The 20931-nt window shown below is 41.9% G+C and overlaps 1 protein-coding gene across 2 annotated transcripts in view; it reads left to right on the forward strand.

The window, feature by feature from the left end:
• RASGRF2 (Ras protein specific guanine nucleotide releasing factor 2) overlaps nt 1–20931 on the forward strand; it is a 208538-nt gene that overhangs the window by 182282 nt on the left and 5325 nt on the right. For both annotated transcript variants that reach the window (XM_031447414.2, XM_031447421.2), the window contains exons 20-26: nt 6490–6550; nt 6861–6964; nt 8927–9011; nt 11709–11906; nt 16714–16793; nt 18142–18259; nt 18838–18906. In XM_031447414.2, coding sequence (XP_031303274.1) covers nt 6490–6550; nt 6861–6964; nt 8927–9011; nt 11709–11906; nt 16714–16793; nt 18142–18259; nt 18838–18906 — 715 coding nt within the window. The remainder of the gene's footprint in view (nt 1–6489; nt 6551–6860; nt 6965–8926; nt 9012–11708; nt 11907–16713; nt 16794–18141; nt 18260–18837; nt 18907–20931) is intronic.

Below are 20931 nucleotides of genomic sequence, written 5' to 3' on the forward strand. Positions count from 1 at the left end.
GTGAGCTCAGAACTCAGTTGACCGGCTCTACTACTTCAGATGAACGTTGTATACCACCCCAGGTTTTTGTTGTTGTTGTTGTTGTTGTTGTTTGTCTTATATTGAAGTACAGTCAGTTACAATGTGTCAGTTTCTGGTGTACAGCACAATGTCCCAGTCATGCATATACATACATATATTTGTTTTCATATTCTTTTTCATTAAAGGTTATTACAAGATATTGAATACAGTTCCCTGTGCTATACAGAAGAAACTTGTTTTTTTAAAATCTATTTTTATATATAGTGGCTAACATTTGCAAATCTTTATTACTCAGCAGGCTTAAGATGTACAAATTCTTTTTGCTGAGTAAGCAATCTAAGAATTAGAGGTGTAAGGCTGATAAGGAATAGAAATTTTAGTAGGTGGTACAGTCTGGGAGTGTAGCACCTTGCAGAGTCCGATTCTAACTTTTACAGGATGTCACAGGTATAAATCTTGGCTCAGCCACTAATAGCTGTCAAGTTTCTTAAGCTAAACGTCATTTTCCTCATTTATAAAGTGGGGCTAACAATACCTACCTCACTGGGTTACTGTGAGTATTACATGATATAATATATGTAAAGAGGTTAACACAATGCCTGAAACATAATTAGCACTCAGATTATTGTTAAGTTGGTGTTGTTAGGAAGCACTGACAGTAACTCTTGGGAAAAATAGTTTCTGCCATCGTGAAGATACAGCCCAGATAAAACCAGGCTAGATCTTAGTCAGACTCAACTTTCCTCAGGCCTCATCACCTTTTCTATAGAAAAGAGATTATAATAATGTTAATAACCTGTAATGGAATATGATCTGCAAAACTACTGAATCCCTAATGCTATACACCTGAAACTAACACAATATTGTAAATCAACTATACTTCAATTTAAAAAACTAACTTAATATTGTTGTGCAAATAAATGAATGAATGAATAAATGAATGCAATTCAAAAAATATTCAGATGTACACTTTAAGTGGGTGGATTGTTTGGTATGTGAATTATATCTCAATAAGGTTGTTACCAACCCCCCACCCACTCAGTCAGTCATAACCTACTTGCTGCTATTTGTAAAAGAAAAAAGAAGTCAAAAACAAAACAAAAAAGCAATTCCACTGATGGGGTGCACCCAGCTTCCCACCCGGAATTCTAGTCCCCTGCAAAGTCTTCCCAAGTGTCCTAAAAGTCCCAAGGAATCTGTGCTCAGGAACAAACCCAGTCATTTTTCTGCCTTAGTATCTTTATTCAAGCTCACCGCCCCCAGGTCACTTGAAGGAGAGATCTTACCATTGCCATCACTGTTTCTATGGAGCATGCTGCTTGACAGTCTTGTGAAGCCACCATTTCCCTATCAAAAAGCTGAGAAAGATGCCACCTGCCCATCCCTGTGATCATCCTCACCCAACCCAGAGTCGGTTTCTCGTGAAAACAGCTCTTTCCACATCTTTCCTGTTTCCGCAGCTTTCACCATAAGAATTCAAAAGCCACGCACAGAGCCAAGCAGAGAATGGATGTTACTTTACCCTATCCATTCTCCCGTCTCTGACCATCTTTCTTCCCATGAGGCCAAAACAAAACAGAATATGTTTACCCCTAAACATATCAACCAAAGCAAACAGATACCAGTGGGCTCATTGGCCCATCACCTGAGCAGACAGCCAGACCCTGAGTCCTAGTTTGGGTCAGCTGAGTCTCTGGGGCACTGACTGATCTTCCTGACAAACCAGTAAATAGTTTTGTGCAAAAAGTGTGCAAGAAAACAACTGATATTTGATTGACGTTCTCCTGCCAAGTAATTCATTCCACCTACACTATGTTTGAGAGTCCCTGCCCCAGCACAGGAGACTGTGATCATAGGAGGGATCAGTGACACATTAATTTGGGGGAGGGGTTGATAATTTTCCATACCAGGTACTTCTGTTTATAGATATAAAATTTATGTTTTTAAAAATCATAGATTTTTAGAATGATTAGAAAGTAGAGTAGGAATTAAGACCTAGCGAGACCACCGACTGAAGGAATGTTATCATTCATGAAATCTCTTTGTGGAAAAAAAAATCATGGAGTATATGAGAAAGAAACAGAAATTGAAAGGATTATTTAACAACCCTGAAAATTATAACAATTTTCCTGTTGGTTCATTTCTTAACTCGGAAACAAACAGGGAGTTATGTTCAGCCAAAAACGGGAGCATTTAGTATTAAATGTTTCTGTGCATTTATGGACATCTGCCTTTTTAAAAATCTGTGCCCCAGCACAGGTAGTGACGGACTCAAGTAAGCCTGGAAGAAAGGAAAGCCATGCTTGAGAAAGCATAGGAAGGCAGAGCTGGCCTGGCAGGTCCCGGAAGCAACAGGAGACTGAGCCATTCACACGGTGTGGAGGAGCAGAGTCTGAGGCAGGCCCTGCCGTGGGCCCAGGCCAGCCAGGCACAGTAGCAGGCCGGCAGCCCAGGGGGTACGGCCAGTTCAAGGACAGACGCCAGTTGCTCTTGGCTCTGTTTTTATGACTACATGATTTCCCCAAGGGAAGGAAAAATGTTCTAGTTATAGAACTTGGATAATCCCGTTTCCTTTCAAGATTTTTATCTGGTAGTTCATTAAAAATGCCCAAATATTAAACTGATCATACTTACCGATTAGTGTTGGGGAAACCTGGGATCCTGGAGTCTTCATCAAACTCTAAGGTAGTCAGCAGACTAGAAGCGAATCCATCCTCTGCTGGAATGGGACCAGAGTTAGAGAGGCCTTCACATCTGAAGGCAATATTTCTGAACATGCCTCCCACTGAAGACAGGTTAGGATTGTGAGAAATTAAAAAGAAATAGCCCTGACATTTAAGATTTAATCTTCCATGTATTTAAACATATATTACATTAATATAGTCAAGTGAAAGCTCTCTGAGATGAACCATCCCCGCCTCACACAGTCTCACAGGAGTTACTTTATGATGAAGAAGCTTGATGGGTGTAGGTAGCTTGTGGCCCTGTTTGTGAATGAAAACCTCTGTCCAAGACTTTCATATTTCTAAAATACCACCCCCCTCCAGCGTTGTCTGGCTAGCTGGCTTCTGAATCAATGTGGCATAATTTTTTATAGACAACTGAAGTGCCACAGAATGAAAAGAAACCATTGACTTCTTGGGTGGTCAACTGTAATGGTTTCACGTCATGAAAAGAGGACCTACAAACCTCCCACAGCCCCCAACAGCATCAGGAGACTTTTTTTTTTTTTTGAAGAAAAACTGTTTTATTCAAATTGTTTCACACAATAAACCAGCTATTCAAAAGGCCAGGGTGAATGTTTTGCTCGGTTTTTTTTTTTTTTTTTAACATTTTTTATTGATTTGTAATCGTTTTACAATGTTGAAGAGTAAAGGTTGCTCAGTTTAATCAACTCAGTTTACAAGAATCGAAGGAAATCCATGTGGCTGTGTTTCTGTGCAACTTTTATGTCAAACTAAGGGACTCACATGTGAAGTTTATACGTTACAGAGCAGGAATATTTTACGTGTAGGTGTTAATGCATAGCATTTACTTTGTTCAGACCCATTAGAATGTTCACACCAAAATAACCCCTTGCCGTTACTCTAAATAGTAGTCAGGGGCCAGCCACCTCTCTTACTAGTTGGATTTTGTTCACCCCCTGGCTTGAAAGTGTTTTCAAAGATAGGAAATCATCCATTCAATGTTATACTTCATAGTCACTTCTAATTTAGGTACCAGGTGTTTTTTTGACGGCAGATCGTCCTCCTCATGGATTAAATACATCTCTAGATTGTTTGAAGCTGTTTCCTCAAGTCAGATCTACCTCAAGAATTCAAGAATTGCCATCACTGATGAACTCATGGGTGGGCATCAAATTCTGTAGCTGGCTCCTCACTAATGGTACTAAAAATCTTCCGTAAAATGACAGTGTCACTGGCATTAGAGTAGACATTTCTATAGTTATTTTTTTAACCTTGTTGGAGGTTACAGATCTCCAGAAGAATATGATGGAAGCTCTCTCCTCCCGGAAAAATGAACATCTGAATATATGCACACATTTGCATATCATTTCAAAAAAGTTCGTGGACCCCCCCCTCCAGAGTATATTTAGTGATACTGTAAAGGGTTACGAACTCTTGTCCTAAGGGAACCTTTCCAAAAGAGAGAGCATTTATTTTGATTTATAGAGTAGACTCTTTTGAAGGGAGAAAGGTTAGGTAAGTTAATGGGATCAGAAGTATCTTGGAACATTAGGGTAAGATCACTGAGGAGAGGAACATTTGATAGAAGCTAAATAACTTCTGGACCGTTTCTTTCCAAGAGTAGAATGTTGCCCAGCCTCATAAAAAAGATCTTTTCCATGGGTACACATGGTTATATGGCCACTGAGCTCTCTTTCAAGAACCTAGACTACAGTAGAAAGAATGACATGCTCTCGGGGAAGGGCCACTTTCCCCTACGTGTGATGAACGGTCTCTGGAGAAAGAGTTGTGTTTACTTATTTTCCCCTCACCTTAGTCTGCCCTTTACCATGGGATGACTTTTTCAGCTCACAAATGGTATGGCTAATTGCAGTCAAGGGGATTGCCACTCCTGTAATCTACAAGGATTCTGCTCCCTGGTAAACAGCCAAGAGCTTTTGTTAGAAAGGAGGAAGATGGAGGAGAGAGAATTGACTTTTTTGATGTGTGTTCTACGCTGGACCGTTGAAGAAGTGCCTTTCATTAGCCTGCTTAAGACAAGCGAGAGCAGCTGGAAAGCACAATGGGACCAAACCCTGGGCAAGTTAGTCCATTTCTTTGAGCTTGTTTCCTCATCTATAAAATGGAGGTAATAATGCTAACTTGAAAGGGTTTTTTAATGATACAGGAGAGAGTGTGTGTCAAATGGTTAGCACATGCCTGGCGTGTAATGGGCACACTCTTAACCCACCTCTGTTGATGTTGTATTTTTGAGGGTGATAGTTTTGTTTTAACCAATTCAGAACACAATAGAACATCACATAATTACTTCCTTTTTTAGGTGGAGATTTCTTTTTATAATATTTATTTACTTGTTTATTCTTTTTCATACAATTTTTAAAGGTTACTTTCCATTTACAATTATTACAAAATACTGGCTATATTCCCCTTGCTGTACAATACATCCTTGATCCTGTCTTACACCTAATAGTTTGTACCTCCCACTCCCCACCTGTCTAGTGCCCCTCCCCTGCCACTGTTAACCACTAGTTTGTTCTTTATATCTGTGAATCTGTTTTTTTGTTTGTTTGTTTTATTCATTAGTTTGTTGTGTTTTTTAGATTCCACATATAAGTGATATCATGCAGTATTTGTCTTTCTCTTTCACTTAGCACAGTGCCCTCCAAGTCCAACCATGTTGCTGCAATGGCAAAATTTTGTTCTTTTTTATGGCTAAGTAGTATTCCAGTGTGTGTGTTTGTGTGTGTGTGTATATAGAAAACATCTTCTTTATCCATTCATCTGTTGATGAACACTTATGTTGCTTCCATATCTTGGCAATTATAAATAATGCTGCTAGGAACATTGGGGTGTGTGTATCTTTTCACATTTTTGGTTTTATTTCAGATATACACCCAGGAGTGAAACTGCTGAGTCATTATTTTTAAAAAACTAATGTCTTCCAGCATAGAGGCTACATGGTTGGGCACTGTTTAAATATTTTAATACCTTTAATATGTGATTATGCCTTCATTTTGGGAAACTTAAAATGCTTGGCCCAGCTGGCAAGCTCTATAGTCAGGATAATCCTCCTGGACTCTGAACCTCTGTTGGACATGAAGTATCACTCCCACTGTGAAAACAGCATCCACTTTAACTTATGTATTTATTCATTTGTCACTGATCAAAAAAAGTATTTATTGAGAGCTGAGTGACACTGAGTGTGGGGATACAGTACCAAATGTGTCTCAGGAAAGTCCCTCTGGGAAGCAGAGGGGTCACGTTTACCTGCTGGCTTCTACCGTCATTTGAACTCCTGCTACCTAGGAACTCCCCTGAGCTTCTGGTCTACATATGTGTGGGGAGGGCAGCTCTGCATCTTCTTCTCAGCAACAGCAGGGAAAGGCTGGGTGGGGGCTTGAGGAGCGGGGATGGGGCACTCGGCCTGTTAGAGACCTTGACTGATAGCAGTGCAGGGCACCCGAATTCATGGCATAGATTCTCGCAGCCACGCAAAGCACCAGCTAACCCTCAGCCTCACTTTCCTGGTGGTGTTTTATTTACAACCTTGTATGTAACAGGTAGGCTCCTTGTTAGAAGTCAGCTCTACTGATGATCCTTCTGTGCCTTTAACGTGTGTTTTTCCGTTTCCCCCACCCCCTGTCTGCAGCTCACGTCTCCACAGCCTCACAGACCCAAACCCTCCGACTTTCCACCCAGGGAAAACTGAACTGCACCTTGTCATTCAATTCCTGGCATGCCTATTTTCCTCTCATGGAGGATATGTGGACTTTTTTTCTAGGGCCCTTTCACAAGATGACCAAGATGACATCCACCTAAAACTAGAGGATATAATTCAACTGGTAAGTGCAGCCATGGTCTTCTCCAGCACGGTTGTATGCAAAACTTACCTCTCAAAGGCAAGCACTGTGCCGATGACTGATAACTGGGTTCTGGACAGCATATTCTGTGGATGAAACTGTGAGATGAACCCGACGTGGCCTGGAGTTTCGCGGTGGGTCTGTGCTGTCAGCGTTGGCTGCTGTTTTTGAGCTTTCTGCCCTTTCTGTCATTGCTGGAATCTGTGATGGACTCTGTCCTCCAGCAGCTGCAGTGACCTTCTGGGCACCTCGCTTCCAGGTGTGTTTCAGTCCCTGCCCTCATCTCTTGCAGGCGGACTGTCCGAAGGCTGAGTGCTTTGAGACCCTGTCAGCCATGGAGTTGGCCGAGCAGATCACCCTCCTGGACCACATCGTTTTCAGAAGCATTCCCTACGAGTGAGTGCTGCCCTCGGGCGGGACCTGCTGGCTTACAGTTGACATATTCCTAAGCTGGTGTGTGTGCACAGAGGTGTGAGTCTTAATCTTATGATGGTTTGGCCTCACTTGAATGTCTTTTGGTTCCAGTTTATGTTGGAAATATTGGAGACTCTCAAGGTGGTCACTCCTGTGTTTCTGTACGTACTGCTGTTCCCATAGGATGTGAATTTCTCTGTGTTCTCACATCCTCGTGTCACAGAAAGCTCCATACAGCCTAAAATTATTTGGGAAATTGTTAAAAATGTACATTCCTAGGTACCCCTCCTCAGAGATGCTGATTCCAGTAGATTTGAGGTCCAGGAAACTTCATTTGCAACAGGAATGCCAGATAATTCTGTATGGTCGAAGACTACACTTTAAGAAACCCTGATATTGGATAAATGCTATAAATTCTGCTGCAATTTTTTACCCACTTCCATTAATCAGCAAATGTGGCTGATCTTCGAGACTCCATGGCAATGTAGACTCCCCACACAGTCCCTTGTACAGAGTACACATGAAGCAAGTGTACGCTGAGTGAGCCCTGTCACATAATGAGCCTCTGTCACTGCTGCCTTTTAACTGCCTCATGTGTAGAGTAAGGGAACCCTTTAAGCCCCGTCCTTCTGTCATAATCAGCACCTCCACAAACAAGGCCTTCGTTTGGACAAATAACAACCATTGGCACAAGTCCTCTGTGAAACAGTAACTAAATGGAAGGTACAGGAGGGGCTGGGCAAGACATATGAGTGTGGTCCGTGTCGCATGTAGAGGAGAGGACATCGTGATGATGGAGGCTCAGGCGAAGTGGGGTGGGTGATCAGAGCTACAGCCATGTCCGAGAGATGTAGGGGCGGGGCCAGAGGATGCTCCTCTACTGCAGACTTCTATGCATTTTATCTTCTTTCCCTCCCCCTCTTTCCATACTGATAGACCTATCCAAGAACATGAGAGGGAAAAAAGGCGTGTAGCCCCTTGGCTGTGGGAATGAACCCAGTGAATACTGATGACTTGAGTTAGGGACCACTGCCTCTTCTCCCACCTCCTGACTACCCACTAGTGCAGTGTGGGTTCGGGAGGGAGGAGAGCATGGCCTCTGAGGAGGAGGGGAAAGAGCAAAGCCTGAACCTCTGTGGTTGCCCTTGGTGTGGTCTCTTCCCAGGACCCCTCTCACCTCTGCTCCTCATCCCCTCTGCGCTGCTGTGAACGTGTGCCAGTTATTTTCATCCGTGGAACTAGCTCACCTTTATGTCCAGTGGCCTTGCAGGTTGGGAACAGTTCCCCAGCCTGATGGTCCATTGCTTGCTGTGATCTGGTGACCTGCTCATGAGTGAAATGAAGGAGCAGGGATGTTATTCGGAAGACAGACCTTCCACCAGGCTGAGCTCCCACCACTGTAAATGCCTTCGTCACATGAACGGGCTGTAAAGTGCTAATGACCGCGTTTGTCCATTTGGTCCTTACCATGTGTACTGCTCCGGGCTCTGGGGAGAACAAAGGAAAGTCCCTGCCCATGGAATTGACATTCTCCTGGAAAATGTCAGAACAAAGTGGAGGAAAACATGCTGTTCTTGATTAACATTTTTGGTAGTGATGGATTTTTCAAGCCTTCTGCTAAGGCTTAAGAATTTTTTGAGCTGACCCAGGGAAAATAGTCTTAGTTTCTGAGACAGTACTTAACCTCTTTATTCCTCTTGTCATTGTTTTCCAGTTTCAGCGAAGCCTTTATAATGATGCTAATAGGGACAAAGTTCCAAACATTTATAAGAGAAAGCTGAAAACTGAAAAATCTTTTTCTTCTTGGCATCAAGTGGTGAAATGCTAGAATTGAGTTAAAATTCGTTTGAGAAGATTGGCAGCAGTAGGTGTTGGGCAATGTCAAGTTTCATAGACACCACTGAAAAAACTTAATTGATTTTGTGTTTTGTTTTGAACTTTCAGAGAATTTCTGGGGCAGGGGTGGATGAAGCTGGATAAAAATGAAAGAACACCTTACATTATGAAAACCAGCCAACACTTCAATGATGTGAGTAACCATAGAAATGAAGCCTTGGGTGGGCCATGTTACAGGAAGGTAAATATGAGGGTCTTCAGACTCCTTCTCTAATTAAAAGAAGTCTGCCACCCACTTTTTAAACAAAACTGGTAAAATGTTTAAAAAAAAAAAAAAAGCTTAAATCTCCTGTAAGAGCTCACAGTGATGTAATGGTGTCCAATTACCTTTCAGACGTAAGAGGTACGCAAGTCTGGGCAGTGCTCAGTAGCACATAGTTAACTGCTATTGTTTTTATCATGATCATTATTTCTTCATGGTCATAGATTGACTGGTTCCAAGGGCACATGTGTCACTGGCCCCTGCTGGTGCTGGTGCTGGTCAGGTTGGGTTGGTACAGTTCCTGCTCATCACTACTGAACGTTCAGCACACATGCATTCCCGGGTTGGAAGGGAACCTCGCTGAGCAGTCACAGTGCTGCTGTGGCTGTGTGCAGCCGGACCAGCTGCCAGTCCATCTCTCCCTCTGCTTTCCTCCAGCTGTTACGCCCTCCAACTCCCTGTTGGAGCTGTTCTAGTGGTCTTAGTCTTGCGTTGGAACCAAAGATGTTGGAATGTTCAGGCCTATCCAGGAAGGTTCCCTTTCGTGTTCTACTGAACCACAGTAAAAGGAATGATGATGTTTCTCTTTTAAAAAAAGACTGCCAGGAATCCTGTAGGTAAATTAATGTCATCCAGAATCAAAGTACGAAACAAGGTGTCAATTCCCAAGACCATGCTTTGCACAAAGTGCATGTAGAGTGGTTGTTACCACATAATGAGCATCAATGCCACTGCCTCCTAAGGGATGGGACACTTGACCAGCTAGGCCCCTCTCTGAGAAGCAGAGCCCCTGCTGTGGACCATATGCCCTTTTTTTTGGCCTGTGCTGTACTTACACTTGGGCCGTAATAGACACTCGAATCAGAAGTTCAATCCCAGGCTCCAGACCCATAGTCCCTCCTTGCATGGCCATCTGCACTGTGTCCAGGTTGCAAGTGGAAGGCGTCGTCATCGCCTCTCACACCTGCCAAGCCTGCTTCTTCAGCTTGTTCTCTGTTCTTGGTCTCGAGTAATGGCCTCACCATTCACTCACTTGCCCAAGTGTTGAATCTAGAGGTCGTCTTTGACTCTTTCTTATTCCTTCCGCCCTTACCCCACAATATTTTAGTGAACCCTGAATCTACATATGTCTCAGATCCTTCTTTTCCCCTACTTTCCCACAGCCATAACCTTGATTTGACCTTCATCTTTTTCTCCAAGAGCTCCTAACTCACTTTCCTCCTCACCCCTATCTCACTGCCCCCAACCCATTCTTCACACAGTGTCACAGACATAACTTCTCTCAAAGGCCAATCTAATTCTATCACTTTCTTTGACAAAATTTTGTCAGTGGCTTTCCCTCCTCTTCATGATACAGCCCCAGCTGCTCAGCCTGACCTTGAGAGCCCTGCTCGCCTGTCATCCTTGTCTCTCCCGACCCCTGTGCTACTCAGATGGCTGCCAGGTCCCCCATGCCTTCCACCCTGTCCCTCTGCACATGCCCTTCTGCTTTGATGGAGAGCAGTGGCTAGCTCCTACTCATCCTCTAGGGTTCCGTGCAGGCACAACTCTTTCCAGAAGCTCCTCTGTACTAGGCCCCTTGCTACCTCCATTTCTCACACTCCTCTCCAAACAGCCCTAGCTTTGCATTTCACTGGGTGAGATTTACTTATTTATGTTTGCCTCCCTCACCTTCCCGCCTAACTGGGCTCAGTGCCTCAAGGTCAGGGAGCCTGATTTATTTATTTCTGCTATTCCCACAACCCAAAAGAATGCCTGGTCCGTACGAGGTGCTCGGTACAAAATTATTTCTTTAATGATTTTGCACCATGATAATTCCAAGACCCTGTGAGATTGAAAATACCTATGGACTTATCATAGAATGGGTGCCCTCATCAGATTTAGTGTATGGATGTGAGATTCTGGACTCCATATTCCCTTTGTTAGTAATCAATTCTCTTCTATCTTTTTCCTTTCCATATTCTAAGTGTTCAGCTTTCTCAAGCTGCCTCTTTTTCTCTTGGCTTTAACAAATAGAATTACAGTACTTACCCTGAAAAGTATATGTCCTTTTAACTGCTGGTGGAAAAAAAAAAACTCTGCAAAATAAGAAGGTGAAAATATTTTCTCTTTTCCTGCACTCAGTTGTTTCTGGTTTGAGAATTGATAGGTTAGAGTTTGATTTGATTGGGGGTTTCTCTGTGATAACCCAGCCTTCCTAGAGTAAATATTCCCACACTGTGGGACCCAAGGAACATGGGGAGAGGCCCCAAGAAGTGAAACCCCTGACCTGCAAAGGTTGCTGTTCCTTAAGAGTTAGTTCATTCTGTTCCACTCTGTCAATAATTATTGGAAATAACTCCTTTATCAAAGTTACTGATGAACAAAATCACCTCTTCTCCAAGCAAGTTAATTCCAAACTGCCCCTCTCTTCACTCTGAGGATGAACAGGTGTTTGTGAGTGTGTTTTGGTTATTGTTATTATTATAGACTTAAGTCTTGACAGAAAGTTATTATCTAAAATGGGCTCTGATCCCCACATGCCTCGACCCCTGCTTCCCTGATGTTTCTCTAGGTAATTCAGGTATTTTGCCTGCATGTGTCGCTTTGGCTCTTAGCTGGCCTCTCTCGGCTTTTCCGTTGTCTCAGATGAGTAACCTGGTGGCCTCCCAGATAATGAATTACGCCGATGTCAGCTCCCGAGCCAACGCGATTGAGAAGTGGGTGGCGGTGGCGGACATCTGCCGATGCCTGCACAACTACAACGGCGTGCTGGAGATCACCTCAGCCTTAAACAGAAGTGCCATCTACCGGCTGAAGAAAACCTGGGCCAAGGTGTCCAAGCAGGTGAGTGTCAGCGTGCGACACCTCCCGCTGCTGTGAGGAGGAGTGGCCCGGAGACCTGAGCCAAGATAAATATTACTAATGAGGAAATAATTAACCAAAATGAGCAGCTCTGTTGCCAAAGAAAGGTGCCAGCCTGGGTACTGACTGTGTTCTTACCACTTAATTGACTCCACTCATGTGCATTTCTAAGTGGTTAATTTAGAAAAGAAAATACAAACCAAAACATTCATTATAACATATTTGGGGCAACTTCAAACAATGTGGCTAATACTCGGGAGCTGTTCCCTGAGTTACTTAGAGAGGGCACACTGATTCCAAGTGAACACGGTGATGTTTGGAGAATCCACTCTTTCTTCCTCAAAGTAAAGATACAGACGCCTTAGGGACAAAAACCTGGGACAGAGGGACTCCATATTCACCTTTTTCTTTGTCATTCATGTAGCTGAGTTTTTGCCTAATGACTTGGGATGTGAAGAAATGTAACTTTTTAAATTTTCTTTTAACTGGACTGAGCGTGTTCATGCTTACTGTTTTCATTCATATAACTTCAAGATTCAAGTGACATCACAGTTTTCCCCGCTCTTCCTTCCTGGTTTCCCCCAGGTGTTTGTGGGTGTTGGGGAGGGCTTCTCCAGATCATCAGAGGCTGTGTGCACTCACTGGCCTCTTGTAGGCTTTGGCTGATGGGTCATTGGGTGCAAACGCTGTGAGCTGACCGTGCCTGGTGTTCAAATGGTGGACCTACCCTTCCAGGAACATGATGTGGTTATTGCATCCAGGGAGCTTGGCTGACCTCCCCTCCCCTTCAGTTCTCAGTGTATTACCTCGACGACAGGCTGCCCTGCCCCTTGGTGATCCCTAGTGGGTGGGCTAACTCTGCATCACTAGGTAACTACCTTGGCCCTCTCACAGGGTGTTGGGGGAATTTTCTAGGCTCCTCCATGTCCCATGGGTGCCAGAGGCCAGGAGGGTCTATGCCAGGCCCCCTCTGTGTATCCTTCTTCCACAGGCCACTGTGTGACCACCCACAGTTGGGGAAGGGCACCTTCAGGGTGCCCACCCCCAGGGTTTCAGGCAGGAAGAAGAGCATGTATTCTGTTGGCAATTCCTCAGAACTACCTGGTTTCTGTTGCCCCTTCTGAGGGTGTAAGCCCCCCTCAGAAGCACTACTTCTTACAGTATTCTATCTTCTTTTCTCTCCCCAAGCCTTTTAAATTCTTCCCTATGTAGCAAGAAGCCCAGCCGAAGTCATATCTTTTATCCCTCCTCTAATTCCTTAGTAAAACTAGAGTGCTCTAAGAATCCCAGATTTGGCCCTTAGAACCAGCAAACTCTTCTTCTGTGAATGAAGCCTATAAGCCTATAAGCCTAAGCCTTGCAAATAAAAGCCACAGCTTTTATAAAAGTTGTTTTTTTAAAAAAACTTTTAATGTCGAGATCATTGTAGATTCATACGCCATTCTGAGAAAGAGTAGGTATCTCCTACACCAATGGTAACATTTTGCATTAACTACCGACAGTGCCACAACCACAAAGTTAACCATTGGTACTGTCTACCGACCTTATTCACATTTCATCCGTTTTACATGTTTTCATTTGTGTGTGAGTGTGTGTGTGTGTGTTTTGTTTTATGCACTTTTATTACAGGGGTAGATTCATGGGACCACTACCCCAGTCAAGATACAGAACAGTTCTGTCACCAGGATCCCTCCTGCCACACTTTTATAGTCACAGCCACCTCCCTCCCTCCCCCTTCCTAAGTCCTGGCAACCACAAATGTGTTTTCCATCTCTATAATTTTGTAATTTCAAGAACATTCTATTAATGGGATCATGCAGTATATAGTATTTTGAGATTGCCTTTTTTTAAACTCAGCATAACTCCTTTGAGAGCCATTCAAGTTGTTACATGTGTAAATACTTAGTTCCTTTCTATTGCTGAGTAGTACTCATGTTATAAATATATGACATTTTGTTTAACCATTCACCCCTTGAAGAACAGCTGGGTTATTTTCAGAGTTAGCTATTATAAATAAAGCTGCTCTGAACATTTATGTATAGGTTTCGTGTGGCTGTACGTTTTCATTTCTCTGGGATAAATGCCTAAGAGTGCAATTGCTGGTCACATGGTAACTATCTGTTTAGTTTTATAAGAAACTGCCAAACTCTCACCCAGACAGCCTGTGCCACTTTGCATTCCTGTCAGCAATGTATGAGTGAACAGGTTCTCTGCATTCTTGTCAGCATTTGGTGTTATCTCTGTTTTTTATTTTACCCACTTTGATATTTCATCATTGTTCTAATTTGCATTTCCTAATGGCTAATGCTGCTAAACATTGTTTCATGTGCTTGTTTGCATCTGTACATCCTGTTCAGAGAAATGTCTGCTTATGTATTCAGCTCATCTTTAATTGGATTATTTGTTTTATTTACCATGGAGAATTGAGTGTTCTTTCTATATTCCTCTCACTTTATTCTTCTGTTTCAAAATTATTTTAGCTACTCTAGGTGTTGTGACTTTCCATATGAATTTTAGAATAAAAACTATGTCTAAAGAACTTTACTGAGATTTCCATTGGAATTTCATTCAACCAATCAATTTAGGAAGCATTGACATCTTTTCTGTATTGAGTCTTCCAGTCCAGAAACACTGTATTTCTCTCCATATCTTTAGGTTTTCTTTATTTCTTAAATCAGCATTTTGAAATCATCAACATAAAAGTTCTGTATGTTTCCTTAGATTTATGCCTAAATATTTCCTTTTCTTTGGAGATATTTTAAAGGTTATTGTGGTTTTAATTTTGGTTTCCACACATTCATTGTTAGTATATACAAAGGTGATTGCTTTTTGTGTCTTGTATCCACAACCAAGCTGAGCTCACTCATTAGTCCTAGAAGAATTTTTCTGTACATTCCTTGGGATTTTCTACATAGACAGTTATGTCACTTGTAAATAAGAACAATCTTCTTTCTTTCTTTCTAATTTATATACCTTTCATTTCCTTTTCTTGCCTTGTTGTTCTGGCTAGACTTTCCAATGCTATGTTGAATAAGATGGTGAGGAAAGGACATTCTAAGTTTGTTCTTGATCTTGGGGGGAAAGCTTTCCGTTTTCACCATTAAGGATGGTATCACCTGTAGGTTTTTTGTAAGTACTTTTTATAAAATTGAGGAAGCAACCCTCTCTTCCTAGTTTTTTGAGAGATTTTATAATGAATGGGTATTGGAATTCCATTTTAAAAATGAGCTTCAAGCAGCTATATCAGCATCCAAAAGCTGAACACTGACCCCTTTGTTGTGGCTGGTGTTGCCTCCCTGTGAGGCAGTGGTGGCCTCAGCCATTGGGCACTGGATGCAAAGACCGTATTATCCTGTCACACGCATGTCACACTCCATCAGGGTCAGTAAGTCACTCCTCTGCCATCTCTTTTCTTCTTCTCATTTCTTTTTTCCTCTGAGGTTGGCACCAAGAGATTCTTCAATCCTCTTTAACAAAATGTTAGTCCTTCCCTGTGGTTGACTTAAATGATATTCATGTCTTTGACAGGATGCAGGTTTAGGGATAACTGAACTGACTATGGAATAGAGATGATAAGACTAATATTGAAGTTATTTTTTCAAATTTGAATACATTACCTGTAGAGGCATTCAGCAGAATACGCCAGTGCAGTCAGGTCTGTGGGTCACTCACAGAGGCTCTAGCACAGGTGCTGGACTGTGCTGCAGGGTCCGGTGCCTCAGCCCGGTCACGGGAGGTAGGTCCTGGTTGCAGATATGCCCTACTTCAGACACTTTTGTTGATTCCATCTGCTCTGTAGCTGTCTTCTCTCCAGCTCCGAGCCCAGTCTGGGAGACATCCAGAATGCCCAGTAGGATATGTTCTCTGGAGCCCGCCACATTTGGTCTGTGACTGTAGGACAGACTATTTCTTCAGCTTCTCTGAAGCCAAGGGCCAGCCCAGCACCAGGCAGGAAGACCTCTTGACCTCATTCCATTCCCCTCAACCCTCCGCTTCTGCCCAAGCCCTGCTGGCCATCTTCTCCTAGAGCCCTCAGGAACCAGGAGGGGGAAGGTGGCCCTTTGAGTCGCCCTGAAAGCTCTCCTGAAGCCGTGCTGCCCCCTTCCAGACTGAGACAGAGTCGGCTGAGGAGCCTCAGCCTGAGCTTCCTTCCAGGTGCCTCTCCCAGCCGAGATGCCTGGCTGTGGGTGTTACCGGCAGGGGGCCATCATCTCTGACGGCCACCCTCCCATTCTCCCAGGTACGTGGAAGAAACTCCAGACCAACGTCAACAACAATTTTATTTTATTTCTTGGTCATTATCAGTTACACTTTTCTAACAAAGGAAAGGATTTGGACTGGAGGGTATTGGTCCATCCATAGCCAAGCAACCTAGTGTGTGCTTTGATGACGTGGAAATTAACAGTCGAAAAGATTCCACATGGAAACTCCCTGACACGAGATCTCTCCTTTAAGATTCCCTGTTCAACATGTGCTTTTCAGTTCTTTAAGTTCCTGAGTTTCCTGTGCAGTACAGTTTTTCCTTTCTACACATTTTCTCTCTTTTTGGCTAAATGAATAGTATAGTCCCTTTTTCTTCTCCGCATGTTCTTCTTTCCCTTTTTAAACGTAAAATTTAAACATAATGACCCATCTCTGTATTTTGAAAATCATATCACATCACAGTAGTCTGACAGAGGTATCAGTATCTGCCACTGTAGAAGAGAAGTGAGCATCTTTTGGTAACTCACCACCTTATCAAACCATAGGAGTATTTTTGTGACATTCTAAGTTATTTGTTTCTTTCTAGACAAAAGCTCTAATGGACAAGCTTCAGAAGACTGTTTCATCTGAAGGAAGATTTAAAAATCTCAGAGAAACCCTTAAAAAGTATGTCTATCTTAATTATTAAATTATTCCTAATTCAGAAATACATTCATATAATTTTATTGTGTACAAGTAGTTGCCTACCTTCTGCTTTGCTTTGAAAAGAAAAAACAGATGGGCAACCACTCCCATCATCTAGATATTTTTCTGATTTTCCTTTTCATTTGGCATGTAATGGATATACTCATGGTCTCAGAGCATTCTGAATAAAAAGAAGGTGTCACCACAGTAAATCAAGCCATCTTGTACTATAAAAAGTTTCTTGATTTGGTATTTCCTAATCTAAACACAGTGATTTCCTGTGATTTTTTAATTTAAATATTCTAATACCTATTGATTATTGACATTTATTTTTGGCCTTTTATTGCTGGATTATTCTCTCTTTCTACAGACACACAGACACACACAGACACACACAGACAGAGAGAGAGAATAGAATCTATTCTCCTGCCACTTGTTTTCTTATGATCTACTGCACATACTTGGCTTCCTCTAGAAAATACTTCCCTATGATGCCCTGAGTGAAAGAAAGACTCATAGTAACAACAACAACAATAGTACAAGGACTATTCACTGAATATTTGCTAAATGACAGGCCTCATGCTAAGTGCTTGATGTGTCTTATTTAAGCCTCATAACAAACGAAAACAATCAGTTTTATTGTCTCCATTTTACAGACGAGGAAACTGTGGTTCAGAGTTTGCCCAGCATCATTTAGTATAAGTGGTCAAACTGGGACTCAAACCCAGTTCGCCATGGATCAAAAAGCCATGTTCTCAGTCTCTAGACTCTTTGAGACCAAGTGCATCCCCCTTCCAAAAAAAACAAAGGAAGTCTCACTTTAGTGTACAGATGTGATATTAATTAAGTCTATGCCTTCTAAAACATTTAAATATTAACTGAAACAGAAAACAAGTTTTACAAGTTCTAATCACGTTGATTTTTCCACCTACTTCTTTAAGATTGAATGTTTGCACTTTAATGAGGTGAGGGCGTAGGGGTTTCCTACATGCTTTCATCCCTCGGGGAAGCATGGTCAATTTACAACTACTGCAGACAAACACTGCAAGCGAATGCCGCTAGCAAACATTTTGTTTTTGTCTATGAGACATCCTGTTATTTGAAATGCCATTGTCTCAAACACATAGTCAAGCATGGGCTGTAATTTTGTATCATATTCTATTGCGAGACGTATTTAAAACTCTGCGTATTGTGAACATGCTTCTGAAAATGGAACTGAAAGACTTCATTCTTCCTGATGGGAGCAGCCCAGTGGCTTCCTGTTTAAACTGGGGAAGTAAGTCGACATTTGGGTGAATGTAGGTAAGAACAGTGCCTCTTGATTTTGCAGTTGTAACCCCCCTGCCGTTCCTTATCTGGGGATGTACCTGACAGACCTGGCATTTATTGAAGAAGGAACACCAAACTTTACCGAGGAAGGCCTTGTCAATTTCTCCAAGATGAGAATGGTAGGTGAAAATTTCAAAATCAGCCTGTTTCAATGACTTCAGTGGCTTATAAAGAAGAGGCTGCGTCATGGAAGTCCCTGTTTGCTTTTTAATCTTGAGGTGGAAGAGGTGGTGGACACTGGGTCTGATCCCTGACATTGGCCAATTCAGTAAATTTTTGCAGGGCCATTTCAGCTTGCAGTCTGGACAAGGAAGGTGGGGAATAAACGTCCAAGGATGGCTTTCTAAGACTGACAACTAATAGATGCTGACGGCTTTTTGTCGAACAGCTGGGTTCTGAGCACCAAGTGAGAAGCAAGGAACCCATCAGTAGTACCCAGGGCTTGCCCCTCCCTAACCTGAGGCCACCTGGTGCCTGCTGTTTCCCTGATGATGAATTCAGTGTATTCTTGCTGTTGGCTTTTCATGTGGCTCGTTGAAGGGCAAGAAGGCTTTGGGCTAAGAGCATGATTGGGCGGTGCTCGAGACATCTCAGTGGTGGAAGTGACTAACTGCTCTGGGACGGGCTCCCAGTAGAATGTACTGCAACACAGGGAAATACTTTCACTTTGCTTTTGTCATTGTTGTTTTTCTGTTAGATATCACACATCATCAGAGAGATACGCCAGTTCCAGCAGACTTCCTATCGAATAGACCATCAACCAAAGGTAATATTGTGTGGTTGTGAGAGCATTTAATGAAGAAAAAAGGGGGAAATTAATGAATTGGAAACAGCGGTAGAGTTGATCAATAATACAAAAAGCTGACTCAAAGAAAAGACCGATAAAATCGACAAACCTTTGGTAACTCTGACTAGAAAAAAAAAACAAGAAAGAAGGCAAAATGATGATATCCATTTATCATCATCAAATCCTATCTATTTTATGTCCTATATCCTTGTGAAGCTGTCTACATCACCACCACCCCTGGTACAAGCTACCAATATCTGCTACCTAGTCTACTTGCATTCACTCTAGAAGGCAACATCCGTTCTACCATTTACAGCCAGATAGAACTCTTAGAAACACACAGTGGAAGTTGTTTGCCCTTTGCATAAAATATTTTACTGGCTTCCCTTTGCTCTTAGGATAAGGAAATAAATAATTCTTGATATGTGCAAGAAGTCTTGCATTATGTGGTCCCTACTCATCCTTCAAGATTCATCTCACATCTTATACCCCCTTCCTCTCTCCATCACAGCCACAACTGGTTTTTTTACCTCTTTGTTGGTTTGTTTCTTTCCTTCTTTACTCCCTCCTTCCTTCCTTCTTTCCTTCCTTCCTTTTCATTTTTTAAGATATTATGTTTTAGAATCATTTTAGCTTTGCAGAAAAATTGAGAAGGTAGGACAGAAATCCCATATAACTCACAGCCAGTTTTCCCTATTATTTCATGGAACTTGACATACTTATTATGAAAATCATAAGGACGCTTAGATAGGCAAAGAAAAGATGAGGACTTTTTGAAAAATAAGAAGAGTAAGGGAGAGCTTTCCCTGCCAGATACAGACACATATCCTAAAACTATAGTGAATAACACAGGACTGTATTGGTACAGGAATACAAATTCAGTGGAGCAGGATAAAGTCCAGGTGCACATTCTGTCTATATGAAAATCTAGTATGGGTTAAAGGAGTCATTTAAAGAAAGTGCCAAAAAGAAATTGACCATCCTGTAAATGGAATAGAAATTTTGGCTCTCCATCTTACACCATTCACAAAAATCCATTCCAGATGATTTCATTACCTAAATAAAAAAGAAACATTAAGTTATTTTAATAAGATGTAGGATAAAATATTCATGACCTTCAGATTTGAGAGACCTTAAGCACTGAATGCAAAAGCTGTAAAAGACAAGCTTGATAAAGTTTGCTGCTTCAAAATCTAAAACTTCTATATGACAAAGGGCAATTACTTAAAAAGTCAAAATACAAGCAGTAGAATAGGAGACAAGATTTGTAACATATGAAACAAAGAGACAGAATAAAAATATTCCTGTCAATCTTCACTCAATAGGAAAGTTGGTAGAGCTATAAATAGGTAACTCATAGAAGAACAAAAATATCGAATACATATTTGAAACATGCTCAATTTCATTAATAAGAAAAGAGATGCAAATTATAAAGAGGTATCATTATCAGCTATCAGACAAAGTTTTAAAATATTGATAATAGCAAACATTAGTTAGAGTGTGGGATAACAGGTACTCTCATGTACTATTGGTACAAAAGTTTTAGAGGTCATTTTATATTACCTTTTAAAATTAAAAATTGATGTTCCAAGTAGCCAGAACTCGCATACATTGCTAGTGAGAGTAACATGGGACAACCACTTTGGAAAACTGTGTCATCTGGAGGTTTCTTAAAATGTTAAATATGCATCTACCTTATGACCCAGGAATTTCTTTCCTAGGTATTTATCGAAAGGGGAAGTGAAAACATGCCCATTAAAAACCATGTATAAAATGTTCGCAGCATTTCTTAATTAACAGCCCAAAATTGGAAATAGCCCAGGTGTCCATAAATAGAAGAACGGATAAACGAATTGTGGTGTATCTACACAGTGGACCCCCTGTTCAGCAATGAAAGAGGACAAGCCACTGAAACACACCACAACATAGGTGAATCTCAAAATATTATGCCGAGTGAAAGAAGCCAGACAGAAAAGAGTACATACCATGTGATTCCATGTACGT

The sequence above is a fragment of the Camelus dromedarius genome, chromosome 3, assembly GCF_036321535.1.
Source record: "Camelus dromedarius isolate mCamDro1 chromosome 3, mCamDro1.pat, whole genome shotgun sequence".
Classification (NCBI taxonomy): Eukaryota; Metazoa; Chordata; class Mammalia; order Artiodactyla; family Camelidae; genus Camelus; species Camelus dromedarius.